The following is a 24326-nucleotide window of genomic DNA, read 5'->3' as shown; positions in this document are numbered from 1 at the left end:
TGTTTACACAAATCAATCAGGTGGGACTATTTTTCTTAAAAAGGTCCCCATCCCATTTTGTCCTCTCATGCTCTCCTCCTTGGCTCCACCTCCCAGGGAAGCAGAGGGACATGATTAGGGAGGGGGATAAGGAGAGAGAGAGAGCAAGAGAGTAGGGGGAGAGCTGACTTGTGTCTGGAATCAATCAGTTGTTTTTTTCTTCCACTCACTCACTGCATTTTTCCAAACGGCATGTGCGATCTTAGGCTCTGGACCTCATTTCCTAACCCCTATCTCTCTGTCCTGCTCTCTCTCCATACCCTTCTTTCTGACTAACTCATTCATTCCTTCTCATGCTTTGTGGATGCGAATCAGGGGAATTACTGCCTGTGAATCCAACCTTTCTGTTTGTGCCGCCTCTCCTCTTATCCCTATATCCAGGACCCTCCAAAGCCGGTCTGTCTCAGCTCCATTAGAAATGTGGTGCTCTGTGGCACTGGTTGTCTGTGGATTCTCTGCTTTGGTCCAGGGTAGGTCTGCCTCTCTATTTACTCTCTCTGACTACATTGCAAGATTAGAGTTACAAAGCCAGAGGGAAAGACTAGGAAAGGATCACTGGAAAGGAGGAGAGGAGGATTGAGAAGTGTCTGTGTATGTGTGTGTGAGTATTTTTGTGTTCTCTCAGTGTTTGTGCTCTTGTTTTATGTTGGTCTGTGTGTACATGCCTACCTGTGTGCCTAGTGAATACAGAAGTCTACAGTTATTCAGAACCTGATGTGATGTGGTCCTCAACGTAAAGTACATGTTGTCTGTTGCAGGGACGGACAGAAAAAGAGAGAGAGTTGGTATATAAAGCGAGAGAGATGGGGAGACATGCTTTATTAGGGAAAACTCTGCAATCATAAATTTCACAACCTCCCTCACTATTTCACCCTCTATTTTCTCCAAAATCTCTGTGGACTGAGTGCCATATCAATGGGATTGAACCAGCAGGGAACAGACAATTATCAATGGTGGCACGTCAATTGAACACCATTATAGATCTGGTTCGATCTTGCTTCCTTGTTACGTTGTTATGTATGGACATGTTGCTGCAACAGAGAGAGCAGAGTAGCTGTAAGCAGCAGAATAGATAGGTTGCTAAGGGAGAGGAGAGTTATTACTACGTTATATCAGAGGCTGCCTGCCCTGCAACTATGTAAAGAGCTACTGAACTTTCCTCAACGCAAAATCGTGAATCATTTCCTGACCATAACCTTTTGTAGAGATTGTTTCCCGGTGAAAAATGGTTAAAGGCCTTGGGACTATTGACACACAGTGGTAAAGGAAAATAAAACAGCTAGAAGTACACAGACCACTGACAGAGTGCTTAATATCTGTTTGTACACCAAATGGATCTGAAATGACACGCAACAACTAAACACATATAGGGCAAAATTGTAGGACTAAAATTATGAGCTAGGAGGTTAAAAGACAAAAGCAAATACAGCAGACAAGACAATACTAGAGTGGCGCAGCGGTCTAAGGCACTGCATCTAAGTGCTAGTAGGCGTCACTACAGACCCTGGTTCGATTCCAGGCTGTATCACAACTAGCCGTCATTGGGAGTCCCACAGGACGGCGCACAATTGGCCCAGCGTTGTCTGGGTTAGGGTTTGGCTGGGGTAGGCTGTCATTGTAAATACAAATGTGTTCTTAACTGACTTGCCTACTTAAAAAAAAAAAAAAAATTATATATATATATATATATATATATATATATATATATATATATATATATATATATATATATATATATATAAAAGATGCTGACAAGAATATGCTAATTCACATCTAAAATATTTAAAATCCACTGACTTTATAGCTGACACACCAGATTGTCAAACGTTTGCCTGCCGACAGTACTTACTTAGCACCTCTGAACTGTGTCGACAGTCAATCTCTTTTGTGTTCACACAGCATAGACCTTGACGTTGTCAGCCACTCAGCCTCGTTAAAATACTCCAAACCAGAAGGTGCTGCTTAGTTTATGGTCTAGATTTCAATGTTAGCTAGCTAGCTGCACTAATGTTACTATTTTGTAGAAAGCCCTTGTTGATACTAGCCATATGGTCACAGATAGGTAACTACCTAGCAAGATGACGAAGAAACTATTTAATTCACTCTCCATAATCCCATACTGCCAGTGCTAACCCATAGCCAAATGTTTAACTAGCTAGCTAAGGACACTGCTCTAACTCGGAAGCCAACACAGGCAGCTGTTTCATGGAAACGAATCCATTGGGATTTAATTATAATGTCAATACTAGCTACAGTTGGATATTGGAGAACACATTGGGAGGGATTTTCGACCATTCCTCCATACAGAATATTTCCAGATCCTTGATATCCTTCATTTGCATTTATGGACTGCCACCTTCAATTCAAACCACAGGTTTGTTCGGAGACTGTTGATTTTGTGGCCAATTAATACTTTTTTTTGTGGGTTTTGATGTTTGTTTGGTGTCAGTGTCTTGCTGGCAGAAGCAACCAGGTCCTGGCAGAAGCAACCAGGTCCTGGCAGAAGCAACCAGGGTTTTGACAAAAATATCCTGGTAATGTGTATGACGCTGTTGACCTTAACAAGGGCCCCAGGACCAGTGGATGCAAAATAGCTGCATAACATTAAAGATCCATCACATTTGACAGTAGGTATAGGGTTAGTTTCTGCATATTAACCTTTCTTTGGACGCAAAACCTACCACTGGTGTGTGTGGCTAAAGAGCTCTATTTTCATGTCATCCAACAAATGTAAATAACTGGAGTTTGCTAAATGGCATTGGAACTTGGATTGTAACCGGTGCTGTGGTCAGATGACATGAAAATAGAGCTCTTTGGAAAGATTTTGTATGGAGGAATGGTCTAAGATCTCTCTAAGATGTGTTCTCCAATCTAATAAAACATTTTAGAAAAAGGCTCATTGCCGATATCTTCGCAAGTTGAGGTATTGAAAGGTATTGAAAACAGGGGTGCTAATAACTATGACCCCTATCGTTTTGAGAATTGTTTTTATTACTTGTTAAACAAAATGTCCCAATTTTTTTGAGCATAAAATATAGCTCAGTATTTGTATTATTTATTTTATACATTCTTTTTTGTTCATTTTTTATCAAGGGTGCCAATAATTTGACCTGACTGTATCTAAATGAGTCTCCACAACACTATTATGAAGCAAATCCTTTGAACATTATGCCTTATTTAATGATTCACCCACGCTTACTTAAATTTGTAGTGCTTCATGGGTTTTACACTTACGAAACTGCTTGATTATTCATTCATTAAGCATTGATAAGGTGTGCCTACAACTTTCGCTGAGGTTCCTCTCATCCTCCACTAATTTCCCCCTGATTCCTCCTCCGCTATTCTTCTTCATCGTTACTTATCCCACATACTTTCGTCTCCTGTTCATGCCCCTCTTGTGTATATCACCTCGCTTCTGAAATCTTCTACTCTCCTTCTCCCTCTTTCCTTCCATCTCTCTCTGCTCCATTCTTCTCTGTCCATTTTCCTTTCTCTTCCCACTGGACAAAAACTGGTTGCATAAACGTTGTTTTCACATAACTTCAACAAAAACATTTAATGTGATGACGTTGAATCAATTTGGAGAACTGATTGGATTTGCAAAAAGTCATCAACGTAAGGCGATTTCGCATTTTTTTCACCCAACTTTTAACCTAAATTCAACCAATGACATGGTGACATTTTTTGTTGATTTCACGTTGCATTCACATTAGTTGATAACCAAATGTAAATTAAAACTAGACGTTGAAATTACGTCTGTGCCCAGTGGGCGGTCCTCTTCATGCACCCTTTCTTTTCTATATCGCCTTTTCTGAAATCTTTTCTTAAATCTTCTCTCTGCTCCCTTCTTCTCCGTACATTTTCCCCTTTCCATGGCCCCTCTTTTGTCTTCATCACCTCTATTCTGAAATCTTCTACTCTCCTTTTCTCTCTTTCCTTCCATCTCCCTCTCCTCCCTTCCTCTCTCAGTGTCGGTTCAGGGCCCTCACCAGAGGACCTTGTTGAAGAACCTTCTGAAGGACTACAATCGAATGGAGAGGCCGGTGGGCAATGATTCACACTCCCTCACAGTCTTCTTCTCTGTCAGTCTGATGCAGATCATGGATGTGGTAGGGATCAATGTTCATATTACATTTATGTTATTTTATCCGTCTGCTTGTCAGTACGTCGACCTGTCTGTTGGTGTCTTCGTCTATACCTGTGCAAACTCTGCTCTGTTAAAGTAAATATTCCACTGCAACTTCAAAAATTACACAGAATTCTTTGAGGCATGTCTCTCAATATAGCTCCTTGGAATAAGAATTGACTCAAAATGATTTACATACTATAGGATGAGAAGAATCAGGTCCTCACCACTAACATCTGGCTTCGGATGGTAAGCACAGCACAGCTTCAAGTGAACAGCTGTCGGACTGAGAGTGAATGTATTGTATCCTTCTCAGTGGACCTTCTTAGTTATATATTCAGTTGAAGTTGAATTAAATTGCAATGTCCAATATATCCAGTCTGAGTCTATCTTCCAGAGCTGGTTTGATCATTATCTTCAGTGGAACCAGACTGAATACCCTGGAGTGAAAAACCTTCGGTTCACCACTGACCAGGTGTGGACGCCAGACATCCTCCTCTACAACAGGTAATACACCTATGGTCCTATTCATATTGTCATACATCACATGCATGTGTTTTATGGTTTTAAAACACTACTGTCCAGAGTTTGATCCACCCTTTCCTTTCTCTTTCCTCAGTGCAGACGATGACTTTGACTCCACCTTCAAGACCAACGTGTTGGTCAACTCCAGTGGCTTCGCAGAGTATCTCCCTCCAGGTGAGTCCCTTTCTATCTTTCCTACTCTGTTGATTTTACATTCAGTATCAGTCAAAAGTTTGGACGCACCTACTCATTCAAGGGATTTTCATTATTTTTACTATTTTCTACATTGTAGAATAATAGTGAAGACATCAAAGCTATGAAATAACACATATGGAATCATGTAGTAGCCATAAAAGTGTTAAACAAATAAATATATTTTACATTCTTCAATGTAGCCACCCTTTGTCTTGACGACAGCTTTGCACACGCTTGGGATTCTCTCAACCAGCTTCATGAGGAATGCTTTTCCAACATTCTTGAAGGAGTTCCCACATATGCTGAGCACATGTTGGCTGCTTTTTTTCACTCAGCGGTCCAACTCATCCCAAACCAACTAAAATGAGTTGAGGTCGGGTGATTGTGAAGGCCAGGTCATCTGATGCAGCACCATCACTCTCCTTCTTTGTCAAATAGCCCTTAAACAGCCTTGAAGTGTGTTTTGGGTCATTGTCCTGTTGAAAAACAAATGATAGTACCACTAAGCGCAAACCAGATGCAGAATTCTGTGGTAGCCATGCTGGTTAAGTGTGCCTGGAATTCTAAATACATCACCAACAGTGTCACCAGCAAAGCAGCCCCACACCATCACACCTCTTCCTCAATGCTTCACAATGGGAACCACACATGTGGAGATCATCCGTTCACCTACTATACGTCTCAAAGACACGGCAGTTGGAACCAAAAATCTCAAATTTGGACTCATCAGACCAAAGGACGGATTTCCCCTGGTCAAATGTCCATTGCTCGTGTTTCTTGGCCCAAGCAAGTCTCTTCTTATTATTGGTGTCCTTTAGTAGTGGTTTCTTTACAGCAATTCGACCATGAAGGCCTGATTCATGCAGTCTCCTCTGAACAGTTGATGTTGATATGTGTCTGTTACTTGAACTCTGTGAAGCATTTATTTTGGCTGCAATCTGAGGTGCATTTAACTCTAATGAACTGATCCTCTGCAGGAGAGGTAACTCTGGGTCTTCCTTTCCTGTGGCGGTCCTCATGAGCCAGTTTCATCATAGCACTTGATGGTTTTTGCGACTGCACTTGAAGAAATTTTCAAAGTTATTGAAATTTTCCTGATTGACTGACCTTCATGTCTTAAAGTAATGATGGACTGTCGTTTCTCTTTGCTTATTTGAGCTGTTCTTTCCATAATATGGACTTGGTCTTTTACCAAATAGGGTTATCTTCTGTATTCAACGCCTAACTAGTCACAACACAACTAATTGTCTCAAACGCATTAAGGAAAGAAATTCCACAAATTAACTTAAGAAAAACCTGTTAATTGAAATACATTCCAGGTGACAACCTCATGAAGCTGGTTGAGAGAATGCCAAGAGTGTGCAAAGCTGTCATCAAGGCAAAGGCACACCTACTTTGGCACATCAAGGCACACCTACTTTGAAGAATCTCAAATATAAAATATATTTGTTTAACACGTCTTTGGATACTACATGATTCCATATATGTTATTTCATAGTTGTGATGTCTTCACTATTATTCTACACTGTAGAAAATAGCAAAAATAAAGTAGGTGTGTCCAAACTTTTGTTACTGCTACTGTAGCAACAAATCCCAATGTGCAGTGTTTCTTCTATATGGGAGATATTTACCCCTCTCATATTTTAAGACCAAATTGGTTGAATCCTCTCAGACTTCTCCCCCAACCCCACAATAAAGACTTCTGGGATCCAGTCCCTTGTGCCAGACTAAACCGAAATGGCCTTTTTGAAGTCAAGTCAAGGAATGGGTGCAAAGAAATTCCATAATTTCTTATTCAGTGGATATGTTTATTTATAAGATGTTGAATGTAAACACAGTTAGCTAATTAAATGTTGTCAGAAGGGGTGATATGGGCTGTGTCCCAAATTGCACCCTATTCCCTATATAGTGTGCAAATTTTAACCAGGTCCCATAGGGCGCTGGTCGAAGTAGCGCACTACGTAGGGAATAGGGTGCCATTTGGGATGAAATCATGATGATGCTGTGCATGGAGAATTGGGACTGCGACACCCACAAGAATGCTATACTATACAGAATATCAAAGATCTGATCTGGCCTCTCATCATAAAAGCCTGTGTAATTACTGGGGTCCATTTGGCCTCCATTTGGTCTGGAGATAAAAGACTATGGGCTCTGTATGCCAGGGAGGGTTTGGGAGCTTGACTCCTGGGTAAATAATTAAAAAGCAGCAACCCTCTGGAGCTCTCGTGGTTTTTAAATGTTTAGGAATAGTTTTTATAGCTCAGATGAGATATATGATATAGAACTTTAGGTGGATGGTAATGTTTGGAAATAGTTTTCATATATAGCTCAGATATGATGCATGGTGTATTGGCGGGATGGTGTCTTAGGCTGGTTCCCAAATGGCACCCTATATAGGGAATACGGTGCCGTTGGGACAAACACTAAGGGAACGAAAGGAAATAGATTTTGAATGCTGGGGTGATCCATCTTGTTTCCTGTGCAGAGGTTGTTTTTCAGGGAATTCTCCAGAGATTTAAGATGTACTGTATTTTTTTAAGTAAAGAATCTTGAGATATTGGTTGCAGTTTTAGAGGACATTTTGGTCAAGGATTGTTGCTTGTCGGATCAGCTTTTAGAGTAACCTAATTATTAGCTTAGAGGATCTGTTACAGAGCTGCAGGAGAGCAGTGAATTGCAAATGGAAGTAAATGTAGCTTTTAGCTAATCAGTTTAGTTTTAGGTTTAATGATTCTAGAGAAAACAATAAGTTATTACAGAGCCCTTACAACAGCACAAAGAGGTGAATTGTATATTGTATTTTGGACTGTTCATTGTTGACAATGTCACGGCTCAGAGACTATAAAGCAATGCCATTATGAGCGTGAAAAAAACAACTATTGAATGAAACTACATTTTAAATCTTGCATTGGGAATTTGATGTTTATGTGAAGTGACAAAATGTTATAATTAATGCTGGATTTAATTTGGTTTGATTGTCAACTTCTAAACCATTAAAATTGCTTTTAGACTCTTCTCTGTTTTTCTAAAGCTTAATTTGCATGTCTTGTGACTCATAATGAATATTTTTGAGTGCTGTTTGGAAGACTACTTTGGCATTTTGGTTGTGTGCACTACTGGAAAACTCAACAGGCTTGATTTGCTCATTTCAGTTTTTACTTTGCTAGCGATCTCTGTGTGCATCGATTGTGTAGTACTTTGTGTGTGTGTGTGTGTGGTTCTGTATAATGAAAAGGTTGATCTGATTATAGTCTGGATAAGCTGTCTGCAGAGTAGAGATCAGTGTCACTTTCTATATGGCACTCTCTGGGTGCGTCCCACCAATATATCTCCTTTCTCCTGAAGTGTAGACTCATTCACTACTTCCCACAAATCTAAAAGCATTGGATTGGTGGAGGCAGGGGCCAGGCTAGAGGGAATTTACACAAGTCATTTCCTTTAAAATCAGTGAAGGGAAGTGAACAAGTGCAATATGGTAAGAGGGAGAGATAATTGGGACGTAGTCATTCACTCTTGTACTGTTGTAATGTTTAACTGTGGTTAAGTACTGATCCCTCCTCTAGAGTGCTTAAAAATAGGTGCCAGAACAAGAAGATACAGTATGTGCAAAGTAACATTTTTAAAGGTGTAAGTGAACAACAAGTAAAATGTCTATAATTTGCTCACACAATCTCCCACTGTATGGATGTCTACACAGTGTACGAAACATTAGGAACACCTTCCTAATATTGAGTTGCACCCCCTTTTGCCCTCAGAACAGCCTCAATTTGTTGGGGCATGTACTCTTTCAAGGTGTCGAAAGTGTTCCGTAGGGACGCTTCCCACAGTTGTGTCAAGTTGGCTGGATGTCCTGTCCGGGTGGTGGACCATTCTTGATACACATGGGAAACTGTTGAGCGTGAAAAACCCATCAGCGTTACAGTTCTTGACACACTCAAACCGGTACAACCATAACCCGTTCAAAGGCACTTCAATCTTTTGTCTTGCCTATTCACCCTCTGAATGACACGCATACACAATCCGTATCTCAATTGTCTCAAAGCTTAAAAATCCTTCTTTAACCGGTCTCCTCCGCTTCATCTACACTGATCGAAGTGGATTTAACAAGTGCCATCAATAAGGGATCATAGCTTTCACCTGGATTCACCTGGTCAGTCTATGTCATTGAAAGAGCTTTTTAATGTTTTGTACACTCAGTGCATATCTCCTATATGTCACTCTTTGCATCCCTTTTATCGATCTCTTTCCCTGTATGTCAGGGATTTTCATGAGCACATGCAACGTGGACGTACGTTGGTTCCCCTTCGACATCCAAAAGTGTGAGATGAAGTTTGGCTCATGGACGTACGATGGCTGGCTGATGGACCTACAAATGAACGAGGCCGACATCTCCGGGTACATGTCCAACGGGGAATGGGACCTAGTGGGTGAGTGGGATTGGACTGCCCTCCTAAATTTCTGTTATCAATTGCTCAACTTAATTGTCAACTAAGCTAGAACTTTTATGAAAATTCCCACTTTATTCTGTCCCTTACTTGTTCTCTTTTTTTCTCACCTCACTCACTCAAGGAGTGCCAGGCACTCGTAGCGAGGTGTTCTATGACTGCTGTAAGGAGCCCTACCCCGATGTGACGTTCGTTGTGACCATCCGCCGGCGCACTCTCTACTACGCTCTAAACTTGCTCATCCCCTGTGTGCTGCTGTCCTCCATGACCCTGCTTATCTTCCTACTGCCTGCCGACTCTGGGGAGAAGATCTCTCTGGGTGAGCAGAGAGGAGAGGGTGGATAATCCAAGAGTGGTTTTTCTAAAAGAAACAGAGATGAGAGGATGGAGGACAGCAGCATAGAGAGGAGGAGAAGGTGAAAGGCATTAGAGAGTGAAGGGGAATAAGAAGATGGGAGGGGGATAATGGTGATGGTGAAGAAAGGATGACAGGGGAGGGAGAGTAGATTGATTCTAGTAAAGGGTGAAAACTAAAGAGGAGGAAAACAAAGAAGACCTAGAGTTTTGGGGATGTGTAAAACATTTAACCTGATTTGAGGATGCATTACAGTGCATTGTATTACTGGAAAAGATGCATAATCCCTCACACACCACAGCCAATTAACCTATTGATGTAATTAAGCCCAGGAATTGATTAGGGAGAGAGAGCTTACATTCACACAGCCTTCCAGGAATTCAGCTTGACACCATGCTTGATGAACAGGTTTTAAGGTATTTGGTGCCAAGATACAGCCTGGCTGATACCCGGTTATGTTGTACAACACAAGCTATGTACCCAATACCCACCGTGGTGTGGAGAGGCAGTTTTCTTTTAAACTGTCATCGAGTCTCATGTTAAGGGTAGAAATGCTCCCAGTTTTGCCTTGGCGCTGATTGATTATCACCCCCAAAAATATTCCCCCAGGGAAGTTGAGACCTCTTTTTGTTTAGATTTGAAAACGAACAGTTGTAAAGCAAGGGGGCAGCACTCACAGGCTATTTGTATGTGTGGGTGTTTCAGCGAGACAGACGTAGAGGGGAACCAACCAGTGTAAAAGCAGAGCCCCCTTCATTATTATTGAGGGACTATCTGCGGCCCAAATGACACCTTATTCCCTTTATAGTCTACTACATTTGACTGGTCAAAAGTAGTGTACTACATGGGGAATAGGGTGCCAACATCAAAGGAGCCTCTCCAGATGCTGAAGTCAGGAGGACTTGGAGTTTAGTATCAACCAGGCTTGCCAAGATAAGCATATGGCCTTAAATGAGAGCCACTGTCCATCTCTTCTGTGACATTCTTTAAAGTTAAATTCTACATTTCCTCTCGACCCTTGAAGTGACACTTGTTTAATCTATTGAGCGAACAGGGCCAGCTCACTTGAAAGATGTTTGTTTTATCGGCTTGCTTCTGCACGGTACCAGTTATGCCAAGAAAGCACTTTGAAAATGTGGGGGAAAAAAATAGAAAGTGGGACAGAGGTAATGGGAGGAGATGAAGATTAGATCTTGTGAATGAAGAGTGAGATGGGGAAGAGAGAGGGAGCAGAGACAGCCAGGGTAGATGGATTGCTAATATAGGGTAAGCATATGTGTGGGTTAGAAGTAAGGCTCTACTAAGGGCAATTGAAGAAGAGGAATGGTCCAAAAGTAATTCACTTTGAGTATATTACTCTGTCACACTTTGCATCAGATCAAACCAAATCTAATCATATGAAGTTGAAATCAATTACGTTGGCTTGACTGGCAAAGAACATAAAATATTTGCCAAACGAGATGCCTATAAGAAGGTTTATCTTTACAAATGTGGATTTCTGGAGGCTCGCCCGGGATCAAACCTGATTAAGGCACAGATGTTAATAAATGTGGGATAAGTATGAGGAGTGGTGTGTGTTATGGTTGTACCGAGTAGCACACACCTTTTATTACCCCTAGTCAGTTAAAATGGAGATCGTTCTCAGCAGCCACTCACGGTTTTATACATTTTCAATATCTTCCTCTGTCTGTTCAGGTATCACTGTGCTGCTCTCGCTCACGGTCTTCATGTTGCTGGTGGCAGAGATCATGCCAGCCACTTCAGATTCCATCCCTCTCATAGGTGTGTTCTCATACACTTTTTTGTTTTGGCTCTGTACTCCAAATGATACAATGACTGAGGTTAAAGTGCAGACTGTCAGCTTTAATTTGAGTGTATTTTCATCTATTTCGAAATTACAGCACTTTTTGTGCATAGTCCGCCCATTTTAAGTGGATCAGTACACTTATATATGTATTAAATTAGAAAATAATTAAGTATTTGGTCCCATATTGATAGCACGCAATGTCTACATCAAGCTTGTGAGTCCACAAGTTTGTTGGATGCATTTGTGGTTTGTTTCAGATTATTTTGTGCCTAATAGAAATTCATTCTAAATAATGTATTGTGTCATTTTGGAGTCACTTTTATTGTCAATAACAATAGAATACGTTTCTAAATACTTCTACATTAATGTGAATGCTACCATGATTACAGATAATCGTGAATGAATCATGATGAGTGAGAATGTTAGAGGCACAAATATCTTATCCCCAAGACATGCTAACCTCTCACCCTTACATTAACATGGGAGGTTAGCATTTTATGGGGGTATGATATTTGTGCGTCTGTAACTTTCTCACATTATTATTCCCGATTCATTCAGGATTATCCGTAATCATGGTAGCATCCACATTAATGTAGAAGTAAATCCAAAGTGCTGGAGTATATAGCCAAAACAACATGTAGCTGTCATAATACTTTTGGAGCTCACTGTATGTGTGTTAGAGTGTAGTGTGTGTGTTTGAAATAAGTGTCCCAAATGTTGGTTAGGCACTGGTGATCTAACCATCTGTTTGTCCTTAATTGTAATTTACTAAATAAATCGTAAAGATTCAATGCTGGAAATGATGTACGGTGAGCTCACTGCACGGTGAGCTCACTGCAGCCAGACAGATGAGTTGCCCCCCTTTGACTACTAAAACACAAATCCAGCCCATTAAAGCCCAAGAAAAATGTCATGATCAGCAAGAAAACCTCTGTTAGCATTATTGTTATTACAAATGGCTTCCTCTCTCTACTCTAATTGTTTTCTCTCTTTCCTGCCCCCCTTTCAGGACAGTACTTTGCCAGTACTATGATCATTGTTGGGATGTCAGTCATAGCTACAACGGTGGTGCTGCAGTATCATCACCACGACCCAAACGGAGGCCAGATGCCCAAATGGGTAAGGCCAGACCTCATGCTGTCCAAAGACAGTTACATTTGACATTTTAGTCATTAAGCAGACGCTCTTATCCAGAACAACTTACGGAGCAATTAGGGTTAAGTTCCTTACTCAAGGGCACAAACAGATTTTTCACTTAGGAGGCTCGGGATTCAAACCAGCGACCTTTCGGTTACTGGCCCAACGCTCTTAACTGCTAGCCTACCTGCCGCCAGTCATTACTAACTATGAGCATTTCCCATAGGAAAACACGGCAGTCTTAGCGCCATGCGCTCACCCACCAAACCTTCCATGGCTGGTCTCCTGGTATACCACAATGAAACAGTTTATGGCTAATGCTTACAAGATAACTCTTGGTTTGCCATACTCCTTTGGTATAGCCATTTCCTCATTGTTGCAACTGGCCAAACACTTGTGGGTCGTTATTGAATTGTAGTGGCATTTGGGCATGGAATTTTAGTTAATTTAAAATGTATTTGGGTCTATCTTCCACATCTAAATCAACTAATATGGTAGCTTAATTACTTTAAATCCTTTGTACCATTATGATAACATTGCACCACCAGTAGGAGTAGTGAAGGTAATACCAATGACAAATTAGGTAATTGAGAATTTTCTTAAATCGAGGCAAAATATGCTCAAATCTAAGGTCATTATCCCTTTAAAAATGATTTACTAAAGTGATATGATTAATCATTTTGGCAGGGCGGGGCTTTACCTAGCAAAGACTTATAGATGACCTGGAGCCAGTGGGTTTGGTGAAGAATATGTAGTGAGGGCCAGCCAACGAGAGCATACAGGTCGTAGTGGTGGGTAGTATATGGGGCTTTGGTGACAAAACGGATGGCACTGAGTCTGGAAGGAGAGTTTACAGTCTAACCAGACACCTAGGTATTTGTAGTTGTCCATATATTCTAAGTCAGAACCGTCCAGAGTAGTGATGCTAGTCGGGCGGGAGGGTGTGGGCAACAATCGGTTGAAGAGCATGCATTTAGTTTTACTAGCATTTAAAAGTGATGAGTGATGAGGGGTGCGTTTGACAGTGATGAGGGGTGGTCGTTTGACCACGGACCCATCATGCATGCAGGCAATGAGGCAGTGATCGCTGAGATCCTGGTTGAAGACAGCAGAGGTGTATTTAGAGGGAAAGTTGGTCAGGATGATAAGATGATAGAGGGTGCCCATGGTTACGGATTCAGGGTTGTACCTGGTAGGTTCCTTAATAATTTGCGTGAGATTGAGGGCATCAAGCTTAGATTGTAGGATGGCTGGGGTGTTAAGCATATCCCAGTTTAGGTCACCTAACAGCACGAACTCTGAAGATAGATGGGGGGCAATCAATTCACATATGGTATCCAGGGCACAGCTGGGGGTTGAAGGGGGTCTATAACAAGCGGCAATGGTGAGAGACTTGAATTGTTTGGGCACAGACCTGGATAGTATGACAGAACTCTGCAGTAGATTGCAACTCCGCCCCCTTTGGCAGTTCTATCTTGTCAGAAGATGTTAAAGTTAGGGATGGACATTTCAGGATTTTTGGTGGCCTTCCTAAGCCATGATTCAGACACGGCTAGGACATCACGGTTGGTGGATAAATGGACAGTTAATTGGATAATCACAGCTGAGTGAAATAGCACAGAATTGCAAACATTGTTAATCTCCAATCAACATTAAATAACCCTAAACTGAGGAACTGTCTCTCTCGCCGTCTCTCTAATAGGAGTACAATCTCCATAACTTCACCTACTCAGTGTATAAATTCCTGCGGCATAACCCTCTAATTCAATAACGGGTCGGACTCCCCCTATGGTTTTCACAGAGCCATAGGCAGAATTTAAGAAAATACCGCAGCAATGGCTAGTTCTCGAGGCGGGCTTTAATGTACCATGTTTTTTACCCCATAGCCCTTTCAGATATAAAAAGAAAAGACGGTATGTAAAACTGGTTTTGGTCTAGATATAAAAAGGGATAAAAGATATGTAAGGAGGAGACAGATGCCGGTGTCTAACTTTAATTCTGTGGTTAGAATTTAAATAAAGCTTTATGTCCCCCAAAAGGTAATTGTAAAATTCCTGCCTTAGGCAATTTTCTCATTCTTGTGCTCATAAAAGTAGCGTTGAATACTAAAGGTCAAGTTGAATATACCAGCATCCGCACACACCACCCACTATGTCAAGCTTTAACTGGCTGAAAGGTTTTCCCCCAAGTGTATTCCCAAGTGCACTACCCTTTGTAAGTGTAGGTGTATTCCTCACTAGATGCGTTTTCCTTCCTTGCTATGTATCTATATTATAACATCCTTCTCTGATTGATTCTCCCTTTTCTTCCTTTCAGGTTAATGTGGTCCTACTGCAGTGGGTAGCATGGTTCCTACGTATGAAGCGCCCAGGGGAGAGTGATGACCCAGAGCGACCACCCTGCGCCCCCCACCTACGGCGCTGCTCTTCAAGCTCCCAGAGCGGTAGCATCCCTAACCCTCCAGACCCCACGCTCAACCCACTGCACCCCCAGAACCTGGCCCCCCTCCAGGCTGGCCCCCTGCACGCGGGTCAACCCCACCTTCACGTCCAGTCCAGTGCCAACAACAACGGAAACCTGCTCTACATCGGCTTCCAGAACCTGGACGACCCCCCACTGCTCCCAGACCACATCCAGAGTTACAGCATCTCGGCCGGACCTCCTCGAGTAGCAGGCAGCCCCCCTCCACCACCCCCCACCCCGAACGAGGACACTGTGGGCTGTCCTAGCACCATTTCCAGTGGCGGGGGCTTTGGAATAGGGGTTGGAGGACAGTACTCGGCAGGGGGTATAGGTGATCCCCAGCTCCAGGCTATTCTGGAGGAGGTGCGTTACATGGCTGACCGCTTCCGTGAACAGGATGAGACAGAGAGCGTGGCCGACCAGTGGAAGTTTGCGGCAGCTGTCATCGACCGGCTCTGCCTGGTGGCCTTCAGTATGTTCAACATCATCTGCACCATTGCCATCCTCATGTCCGCTCCCAACTTTGTCGAGGCTGCCTCCAAGGACTTCTTCTGAGGAAGAAGAGGATGGGGCAGAGGAGGAGAGAAAGAATGAGGGAGAAGAGATGTAGGGGAGAAAGAGCAGGATGTGGAATGATTTGGGGCTTATTCCAAGAGGGCTATTTTCAGGGACCCTCCTGTCAAGATGAGGGGGGTTCTTTGGAGATGCCTATAGAACATCTCAAGATGTTCTCTTGAAGTCTATCAATGACCTCTGATGAAATGGAACAGGATGGGGTGCGATGAGTTTATGGGTGAAGAATCCAAAAAGGCATGGTTCAACGACTCTACAGGGTGAAGTAAATTGTACTGAATTATGAGGCTTTTTCAAAGACCTTTAAGAAGTGAAGGTCAACAGGAAGGGCAATAAGAAAAGTGGAGCATGGGATAATTCAACCTGAGATTGGGAAGATTGCAGTACTTACAGAAAGAGAGAGAGGGAAATAGACAGATGGATAGGGCTGTTTTATATGATGTCAAATCCCAGAAAAGAAAAAAAGGCAAAGAAAGACTGCATCATTTACTGAAACAGGGGACCAGGAGGGAGGGGGAGAGACTGACTTTTACAAGGAAAGACAAGGAATGAGTGTGTGAACAGACAGGTGTTCCCTGATGACAGTGAAGGCGGGAGGGTCAAACAAACTGAACTTGGCCTTGTCTCTGAGATAGACAGAAGAACAAAGCGGATTAGAGGAATGAAAATAATCTCTAATCTTTCATTCTGTTATTTGTTTCATGGGCATCAAATTGAAAGGCCTTAAATAACATGCAGCTGATTTCTGATCAGTTGAGGCACTAAATGAATTCCCATTTAACAGCCCCATTTCCTTCCCCAGGCCTTACTGGGTTGCCAGTGTATACCAATCTACACTTTTTGTCCTACGGTGTAGCGCTACTTGTGATTGGGCAACTGCATTAGTGTGTAATCAGTGTAATTGCCAGTAATTGTGTTACAGTGGAGGGTTGATCCAATAATGACCCATCAAACAGTCACCTAATAGAATTTGGCAGGTCCTAATAGAGAAGGCTGATCTCATTGAGCTCCAAAGTGAAATCTTAATATACAGTATGTGAGGTCAGCAACTTTAAGAGGAATGTGAAGGAAAGTGATCCTCAAACCTCAAGATGAACACACAAATGACTTGATTGGAATGACACTCATTTTTGTATTGCACAATATGGTTGACAATTGATGGGAGTTTTATTTTTCGATATTTTCATATTTTCCAAATTCAACATATACTTACTAAAATATATTTCCAATCGTTATTTTAAAGACCAGAGACAGCTCCTGGAAGATCTCACATCTCTCGCTCGCTCTATAAACTGACGCATCTCCTCCCTTCAGTGGAAACCTCAAGCTGGGAGTAGGACTGACTCTCTGGCACACACATGTATCGAAACATTTCCCATCCCGAAATAAAGTATTATTTTTTTACCATCCTTGCCTTCCTCAACGGACACTGGTGCTGATATACGCAAGAGAAAAATGACAGAGGGGCAGAGAAAGTGCTGACACGCAGCGCGCGCCGGACAGGGTTTTAATTGATTACTCCTTCAGGAAGAGAGGAGGGAGGAAGAGAGGAGGGGGTAGACAAGCCATGCTCGGTAATTCAATGGATTTATAATAGAGGACCAGGGAAATAGCCGCTCGACAAAGCATAACTCAGTCACACAATAATGCAAAATATGTAGTATATAAGTAGTACATTTTGGTAAATGCACATTTTCAATGTCAAATGGGTTAGCATCTATTGACTGGGATGCTCATTATGTGTCTCTGACATTGTGTAAGTTTCAGGCATATGTGGTTCTCTCTCCAGTCCATACAGTATCTGTTTTTTCTGTCAGTATAATCAACATCTTGTTCTCTTTCACTCGCTCTCTTCATCTCTTTCCCCCTCCCATACATCTCTATTTTTCTTTCTTTATCTCTCCCTCTGTGTGTGTAGTCAGTATTTGAGTTTTAGCATGTTACTCAGTGTCAGACGGATGGAGAGGCTATATTTATAGAGGCTGTTCTCCTACTGCAGGTTGTCTGACTGGGTAATTCTCTCTTTCTATCCTCTTTCCGAGGCACTGGGGTCGGCAAATGTGCAGCGTTGGCACTCTGAGCGCTCAGATTTACTGGGTTCACTCAGATGGAAAAAGAAGAGAGTAGATGAGGGGAGAATGTGTGTGTATGTGTGTCCGTGCTGTTTGTGTGTAGAGGAATGTGTGCTTGCATGTGTAAGCTTCGAATCAGTTGTTTTTTCTGTCTCAGTTAATGAGCAGTTGGAGCCAGAGATTTTTCTCAAGACGGCCAATAGAAGTGTACACGCCTGGAAAGATTGTTTTGAGTATGTGTGAATGGGCGCTGCAATTTCACATTAAAAAGGCACAATTACTGCAGTGCACGGGCGGAATGAAAACCTACAGCTTGAATAGAGACCTAAAACACATGCCTGTGGCAGGCACACTTAGATAAACACCAGTCACACACAACTGTTAATACTGCACACACTACAAAACACACCATTTACATAGCACACAAACACATCCATTACACACACACACACACACACACACACACACACACACACACACACACACACACACACACACACACACACACACACACACACACACACACACACACACACACACACACACACACACACACACACACACACACACACGGCTTGTAGGTCAACAACCTTATAAATTGCACCCTCTCAGCACCCCCCACCGTTTGCTCAGTTTCCCTAAGACAGTTCTGTATAATACGACCATATTCCCAATGTTGTGCGGCTGATCAATGCCTTTTCATTACCGGCCGGACGGAATCGCTGACATGAGGTAGAGAGCGGCAGACCTGCTCAGGACCGTGATTAATGCTTGTACCAGCCCAGTCCCACCTGGGGATGCATCGTTAGCCTTGATTAAATATGCGTCCCAATTTTCAGCCTACACCGTCTTTGGGCCCATATGGCTCTGGTCAAAAGAGGTGACCCATATAAGGAAAAGGGTGTCATTTGGAATACAACCTAAGCCTGCCAAGCCACATTCACTCACTGAGCTGACTGTCATTCAGCTGTCCCAGACCTCTGCGGTCACAAGGTTAAGTGGCCAGCTGGTCGCGGGCGATTAGTGAGCCAACGAAGAGACTGTAGTCTGGCCGTAAGTCAAAATTGGGCAGTTTCCGAGGTGGACTGAAACATGGGTCAGTTGATTTTTATACTGTGTGTCTTTGTTGATTTAAGTCCGGAACATTATTCTTTAGGTAGAAATGGACTTGCAGATGGAGAGAATCTCACCTGGAACAGCTAGGTTGGTCAGGGTTCAAAGTGTACGTGGGTTGAATTTAATTGCAGCTCAGACTTCCATGATCAATGGGAAATAAATAAAACAGATCAAGAGAATCAATGAAAATTGTTCATGAACTAATTAATGTTGAACTCCAACTGAAGACAAAAGTACCTGCTTTATCACCGATAACCTAAAATGTACTGTCAAGTAAAAACATAATTCCCTATATAGTGTACTACTTTTGACCAGGGCCCATTGGCCTAAAAATTTGTGCAAAATGGTTGCGTTTAGACAGGCAGCACAATTCTGATATTTTGCCCAATTATTGGCAAAAGACCAGAATTGGCCTGCCTGTGAGAATGCAGTTTTTGTAGTGAATAGAGTGCCATTTGTGCACATTACCACCGGGGTGCCAGGTTTGACATACAGCTGCAGCCTCTCGATTAGAGCCACACTGATGACTGTTGTAATCTCCTAAATAATGTCCCGAGCCCTAAATAAATCTACCCGAACAAACCAAATTCCTCTACCATAATGAGAAATTCAAATAAGCCATTTGTTAAGGCTAAAGGGGAGCGATCAAGGATAAATTCCAGATCATTTATGTAACCTTTTATTTTGCTCAGGTAAGAGTCCATTTCACCTTTACTTGTGCTAGCAAGCTGCCTTAAGTCAGTGCCATCACAGACCGACTGACAGCGCAATAAAGACCTTTGCATGGAGTGCCCATTGGACCTTTATTATTTGTCAGTGCTCTTTAACTACAAGTCTTTTTGCTTCTTCAGTCCAGGGTGCATTGCATGGTGCCGTTGCGAATGTCAGGCTCCACTCTGAGGCACATCGATCTGCAGGTTGAACATGGTGAGATTGTAGACTCCTAAATTGATAATTCAGTTTTAGGTGATATTACAGTTAACTAGTTCCTTCACATGGTGATATTGACTTTGGTATTATTGTGTGTAGCTACATTTGCTAGGTATCTAGCTAGCCCATAAAGAGAGCATTGCATTGTGGGTTTTGTAGTGGACTTGAGCTGCAACCGATTTCCGCAACGATTTTCACATTGCTACCAACCTTATAAACAACAAATTTAAACATTTGTTCACAAATATTGTTCTCACATAAAGTTATAGGAATTGGTTATTTTGGGTGGATTTTTCCTTTAACATTCAGTGTTTAACCATACTTGTGGGGACCACAAGTACCCACAAGAATAGTAAACTAACAAAAATTACACCAACGGAAAATGTTGTCGGTCCCCAAGGAAAAAGGCTATTTCTAGGGGGTTTAGGGTTAGAATTTTGGTTAAGTTTAGGAAAAATAGGATTTTGAATGTGAATCAATTGTATGTTCCCACAAGGTTAGTAAAACAAGACAGTGTGTGTGTGACCACAATCAATTAGTCTTTGCCCTAGGGATGAACAGGAATAAAAGTATAGTAAACAAAACATTTGGAACACTTTTTTCTTCAATATATCATTTTATTTAAAATAACGTTACAATTTATTACTCTACATTACATTTTCAAACCAGTTTTTCCTTTTTACATTGGTTAGTAAACCTTCATATATTGTAAGATATAAAAAAACTTCCCATTTGAGTTTCAGTATCAGTTATTAATTCATGTCTTTAGTTTGAGTAAATGCAACACTGCTTTACTTCCAGAACTTGACTTAATGTATATTTAAGTTAGCGCTTGCTTCGCCAAATACCCTACACAAAATAACTGACCCAACAGTGGTGCTAGCACACAACACTATGATTTCCCACAACTTTAATAATTTGCTGAAATAAATTATATGTTTTCAATCGAGAGAAAGTGCATTTTTATCCAAATGACAATTTTGCAATAATTTACAAGTTATGCTGAAGAAGAAACAAGTCTAGGTTTTAATGTGCCTATACTTGCCATCGAACAAAAGCTCTGCTCACCTGAAGCGTAAGGTACAGAAATAAAATGTTTTAACTACACAAAGGCCTACCATGTTATTATTTTAGAACGTCTAGCTCATATGGAAAGAAGTGTGTGATGTCCTTCATCGCTGGGGTGCGTTCAGCAGGGCAGAACATTTTTGAACGTTCAGATAGAAATACAGCATGTAGAATAAACACCCCTCTCTGACATGCAGAATAAGGAGTCATACCAGCTCAATTCATGACATTTCTATCTGCAAAGGTCGACAATGTTTGGCTACTGAAAGCAGCCCTGGAGTGGCGTTGTTCCGTTCAGAAGGGTGGTGTAACTGGACTACAACAGTGTCAAGCTGCTATCAGAGGAGGACACTGACCTTTTAATAATACCACAACAAAAAAGGTACAGGGGTGACTGACCTTTGAAATCCATTCGATAGGGGAGACATGATACTTCTCTTAAAACGGACATTATAGAGATAAAGCAAAGTATGCGCAGGTGACTTGCGCTATTGTCGCTCGGAGCAAATTAGCCAAAGACTTCTTCTTAGTATCACTGGCATCTTGCCGGCTCCTGCTCCCTGTTACCATGACGATGGACCACTGATGACAAGGACACCCCACTATACATACATACAAGTGTGCACCTGTGTATTCGTATGCGCCTCTGTATTCCCAGGGTATAAAAGCTAAGAGAGCACCTGCTACAGCCTAGGGATGTACACCGAAGTCTTGTCAAATGCTTTATCTCAAGGACACATACCATTATGACATTAACATGAATATGTTATACGTGTGAGTCAGTTACGTGGTCTGGGGCGATGTTAGACTAGGCATGCTCAGACAGCGTAGTGCTGCCAAGGCAACCACATCTAGTCTGATGGCAGACCAACCTGGAGTGGAGGAACGGAACACTGGCACCCTGAAAGGAGGCGCGCTCATGCACACACGCTAGTTGTCGCTGTCCCCTCTCTCAAAACCACACACACGTTCTGGTAGAGCATCTGCTATCTTTATGTCATCCATCTCTAAATTGGCTATTACTCTGGCTGTCAAAACAAATAGGCAGCACCTCAATTGCACATCTTCAGCACTTCTTTCAGAATGCAGCAGTGGCATTTATAACGGACATGCTAGTGTATCGTTTTGTCATTGCCAATTCTCCTTTCGGGAGGCAAGAGTGCAGAACCATGCAATTAAGAATGGTACAATGTTACACCTGTCAAACTTCAGTAATAGCCTTCATTTCAACATAGTTGAGGCATGGAAGGGATGTGGGCTAACCTTATACAGCCTGAAAAGGCTGCAAGGCATAGCTCGCTAGGGGAGGGGAAATACCACCCATCCATCTCTATCTGCACAGCTGTCACCCAGCAAAACCCTCTCTGGGTTGCATCCCAAATGGCACCCTATTACCTATGTAGCCCTATGGGCCCCGGTCAAGAGAAGTACCTCGGGAATTGGGTGCCATTTGGGATGCTGCCTTGAGTCTTTATCTGCTGCCTCAAAACCTAAACCCCCATGGCCACGCCCCAATCAGGCCTACCGCCTTAACAATACTGAGGAAAGACTGGAGACGCATGCTCACACCAGCCTAATACTATAACCATTTGGTTAGGCAAGGTGCAATGAGGGGCAACAGAGAGACAACCTGCATCATAACTGGACCTGCTCGGTCTGCTGTGGCCACGGTCCCACTTGTTAATGCAGGTCCCACACACTTCTACGCAGGTCACACACACACACCATTTGTCCTCCTGACACAGTTAAACTGCAGAGCAGTACTCAGTGGTGAGTTACAGAGCCCAGGGAAGCAATGTCTACGGAAGGTCCTGAAAGACCTTTCCCTCGCTTGGTCCGCTCAACACTGACTCAGTAGTACCGAGTGGTACTTTAGTAGTACTCTACTGCCCTCTGCTGGTTGCGCTAAGCACTGCACCCGAATACACACACACCACACACACACACAACTTCCATTCCCTTTCTCCCAGTCTGTATATGTCGATCAATACTCAGAGTGGGGGAAATATTCACTTCGTTTCTAGTTTCTCTGAACGTTTAGTTCAAGGTTAAGCCTTGACTTCATTGAGTAGATGCAAACACCACTGATGAAAAACCTAATTTTATCTCTGAACTTGGAGATTCTAATGAATTACCAGAACAATTTTAAGGGGATAAATGTTCACACTTTCAGTGGTGGTGAGCTGCCAACAGACATTCTAAACAAGAGTGTATTAGATAGGTTAGAAAATGTGAAAAATAGAGCAAGGATGAGAAGCCAAGGAGGAAGCTCCATTGTCAACTTTCTACACGGTTAGAATAAGAAAGTAATTTCTTGAGCTCTTATATTAATCAATCACTAAAGCAGGTTTTCCTAAAACATAAGTGTACAGTTTTTATGACCATAACCCCTTGCATGTTACTTTTGTCTCCTATTCTTTTGAAAAGCATGAGCTGGCGCACACCCAAAAAAGTTAGAGGTGCTGACTAATGCCGAGTAAACTGTAGACTATAAAAATAGAGTTGCACACACACACTCTCAGTAATTGATTGGGTAAACCACCCAATTAATTACTGGGAGCTTATATACAGATTGTGTGACTATTTTTGTAGCCTATAGCCTCTTAGGCTTTTGACAGATAACCTTTTGTTTCTTACCACCCTTGTCCAAAAAACATAATCTGATTATGTCCTGCAACAGTGAAAACAATGCTATATCCCGTTTAGCATTGCCAGTGACAATGGTGTCCCGCCCACCCTCGATCATGTTTCCCAGCATATCATCTTGTAGTTCAGCAGACCAGAGGCACATTGAAAGCATTGGCCCGGACCAAACGTGTTGCAGAACTGGCCTTCACAATCACTTTGCAGATGCCGGCTGGCTTCCTCGCTGGCGTGTCATCTGTTGATCGCGTCAAGATGTTCCCTTCGTCCAATGGTGTAGCAGGCTGCTGTGAACATTGACCAATCGCACAGTACTGTTCGGTTTCCTCAACCAGTGGGGTGGAAGAACTCAGCTAGTGTCCCGCCCCATGTCAGCGGTGATGCATGGAGGAAAAAATATATGCTGTTCTATGAACATCTAGTAATGACATGTTTTTTTTTTCCTTCATTGCTTGTCGTCTATCTGCGAATTCCTGGGTTTGTGTGATACATTAAAAAACAAAAAATAAATAAATTGGTTTCCGGTTTCTGGAGTGAATCGCCTCAGTTCTCTTTTTTTGTTTCTTTTGCAGATGGCATTCTCGGTTGTGATGGCGTGAGTGGACCGATTCTGGTGGAGTATTTAGGATGTGGCGATCTCGCCCCCTAGATGGCGCCATCCCTTCTGTGTCTCCAGAGCAGGGAGATATTCTAGAATAGAGAGAAGGTTCAAGAAACCAAACTCAACCGCTCACTTCCTGACCAGTAAAGCTGCAGATAGAAATGTAACAATCAGAGCAGACAGTGTCCAATGTTCACTCTACACTTCTGCCTTTGCTGTTCATTTGCC

General features: G+C 42.3%; 2 protein-coding genes across 3 annotated transcripts in view; one reads left to right on the top strand and one right to left on the bottom strand.

Moving 5' to 3' along the window:
- The first annotated feature begins 161 nt into the window (after positions 1 to 161).
- LOC106588178 (neuronal acetylcholine receptor subunit alpha-7) lies at positions 162 to 17075 on the top strand. Its single transcript, XM_014176903.3, has 10 exons — positions 162 to 509; positions 4009 to 4148; positions 4370 to 4414; positions 4563 to 4672; positions 4785 to 4864; positions 9148 to 9315; positions 9458 to 9652; positions 11384 to 11470; positions 12505 to 12614; positions 14949 to 17075. Exons 1-10 carry the CDS (start codon positions 344 to 346, stop codon positions 15648 to 15650), a joined length of 1803 nt encoding a protein of 600 aa, XP_014032378.1. The 5' UTR covers positions 162 to 343; the 3' UTR covers positions 15651 to 17075.
- A 3307-nt stretch (positions 17076 to 20382) lies between these two features.
- LOC106588177 (sorting nexin-27) overlaps positions 20383 to 24326 on the bottom strand; it is a 60500-nt gene continuing 56556 nt past the window's right edge. Inside the window, exon 13 of one of the 2 annotated variants that reach the window (XM_014176902.3) lies at positions 20383 to 24247. In XM_014176902.3, the coding sequence (XP_014032377.1) occupies positions 24228 to 24247 (20 nt within the window). In that variant the 3' untranslated portion in view covers positions 20383 to 24227. The remainder of the gene's footprint in view (positions 24248 to 24326) is intronic. The other variant, XM_014176901.3, reaches the window with a different exon arrangement.

This window comes from Salmo salar, chromosome 27, assembly GCF_965601325.2.
Source record: "Salmo salar chromosome 27, fSalSal1, whole genome shotgun sequence".
In the NCBI taxonomy this organism is placed as follows: domain Eukaryota; kingdom Metazoa; phylum Chordata; class Actinopteri; order Salmoniformes; family Salmonidae; genus Salmo; species Salmo salar.
Note: the sequence above shows the minus strand (reverse complement) of the source record. Positions and strands in the feature narration are given on the sequence as shown.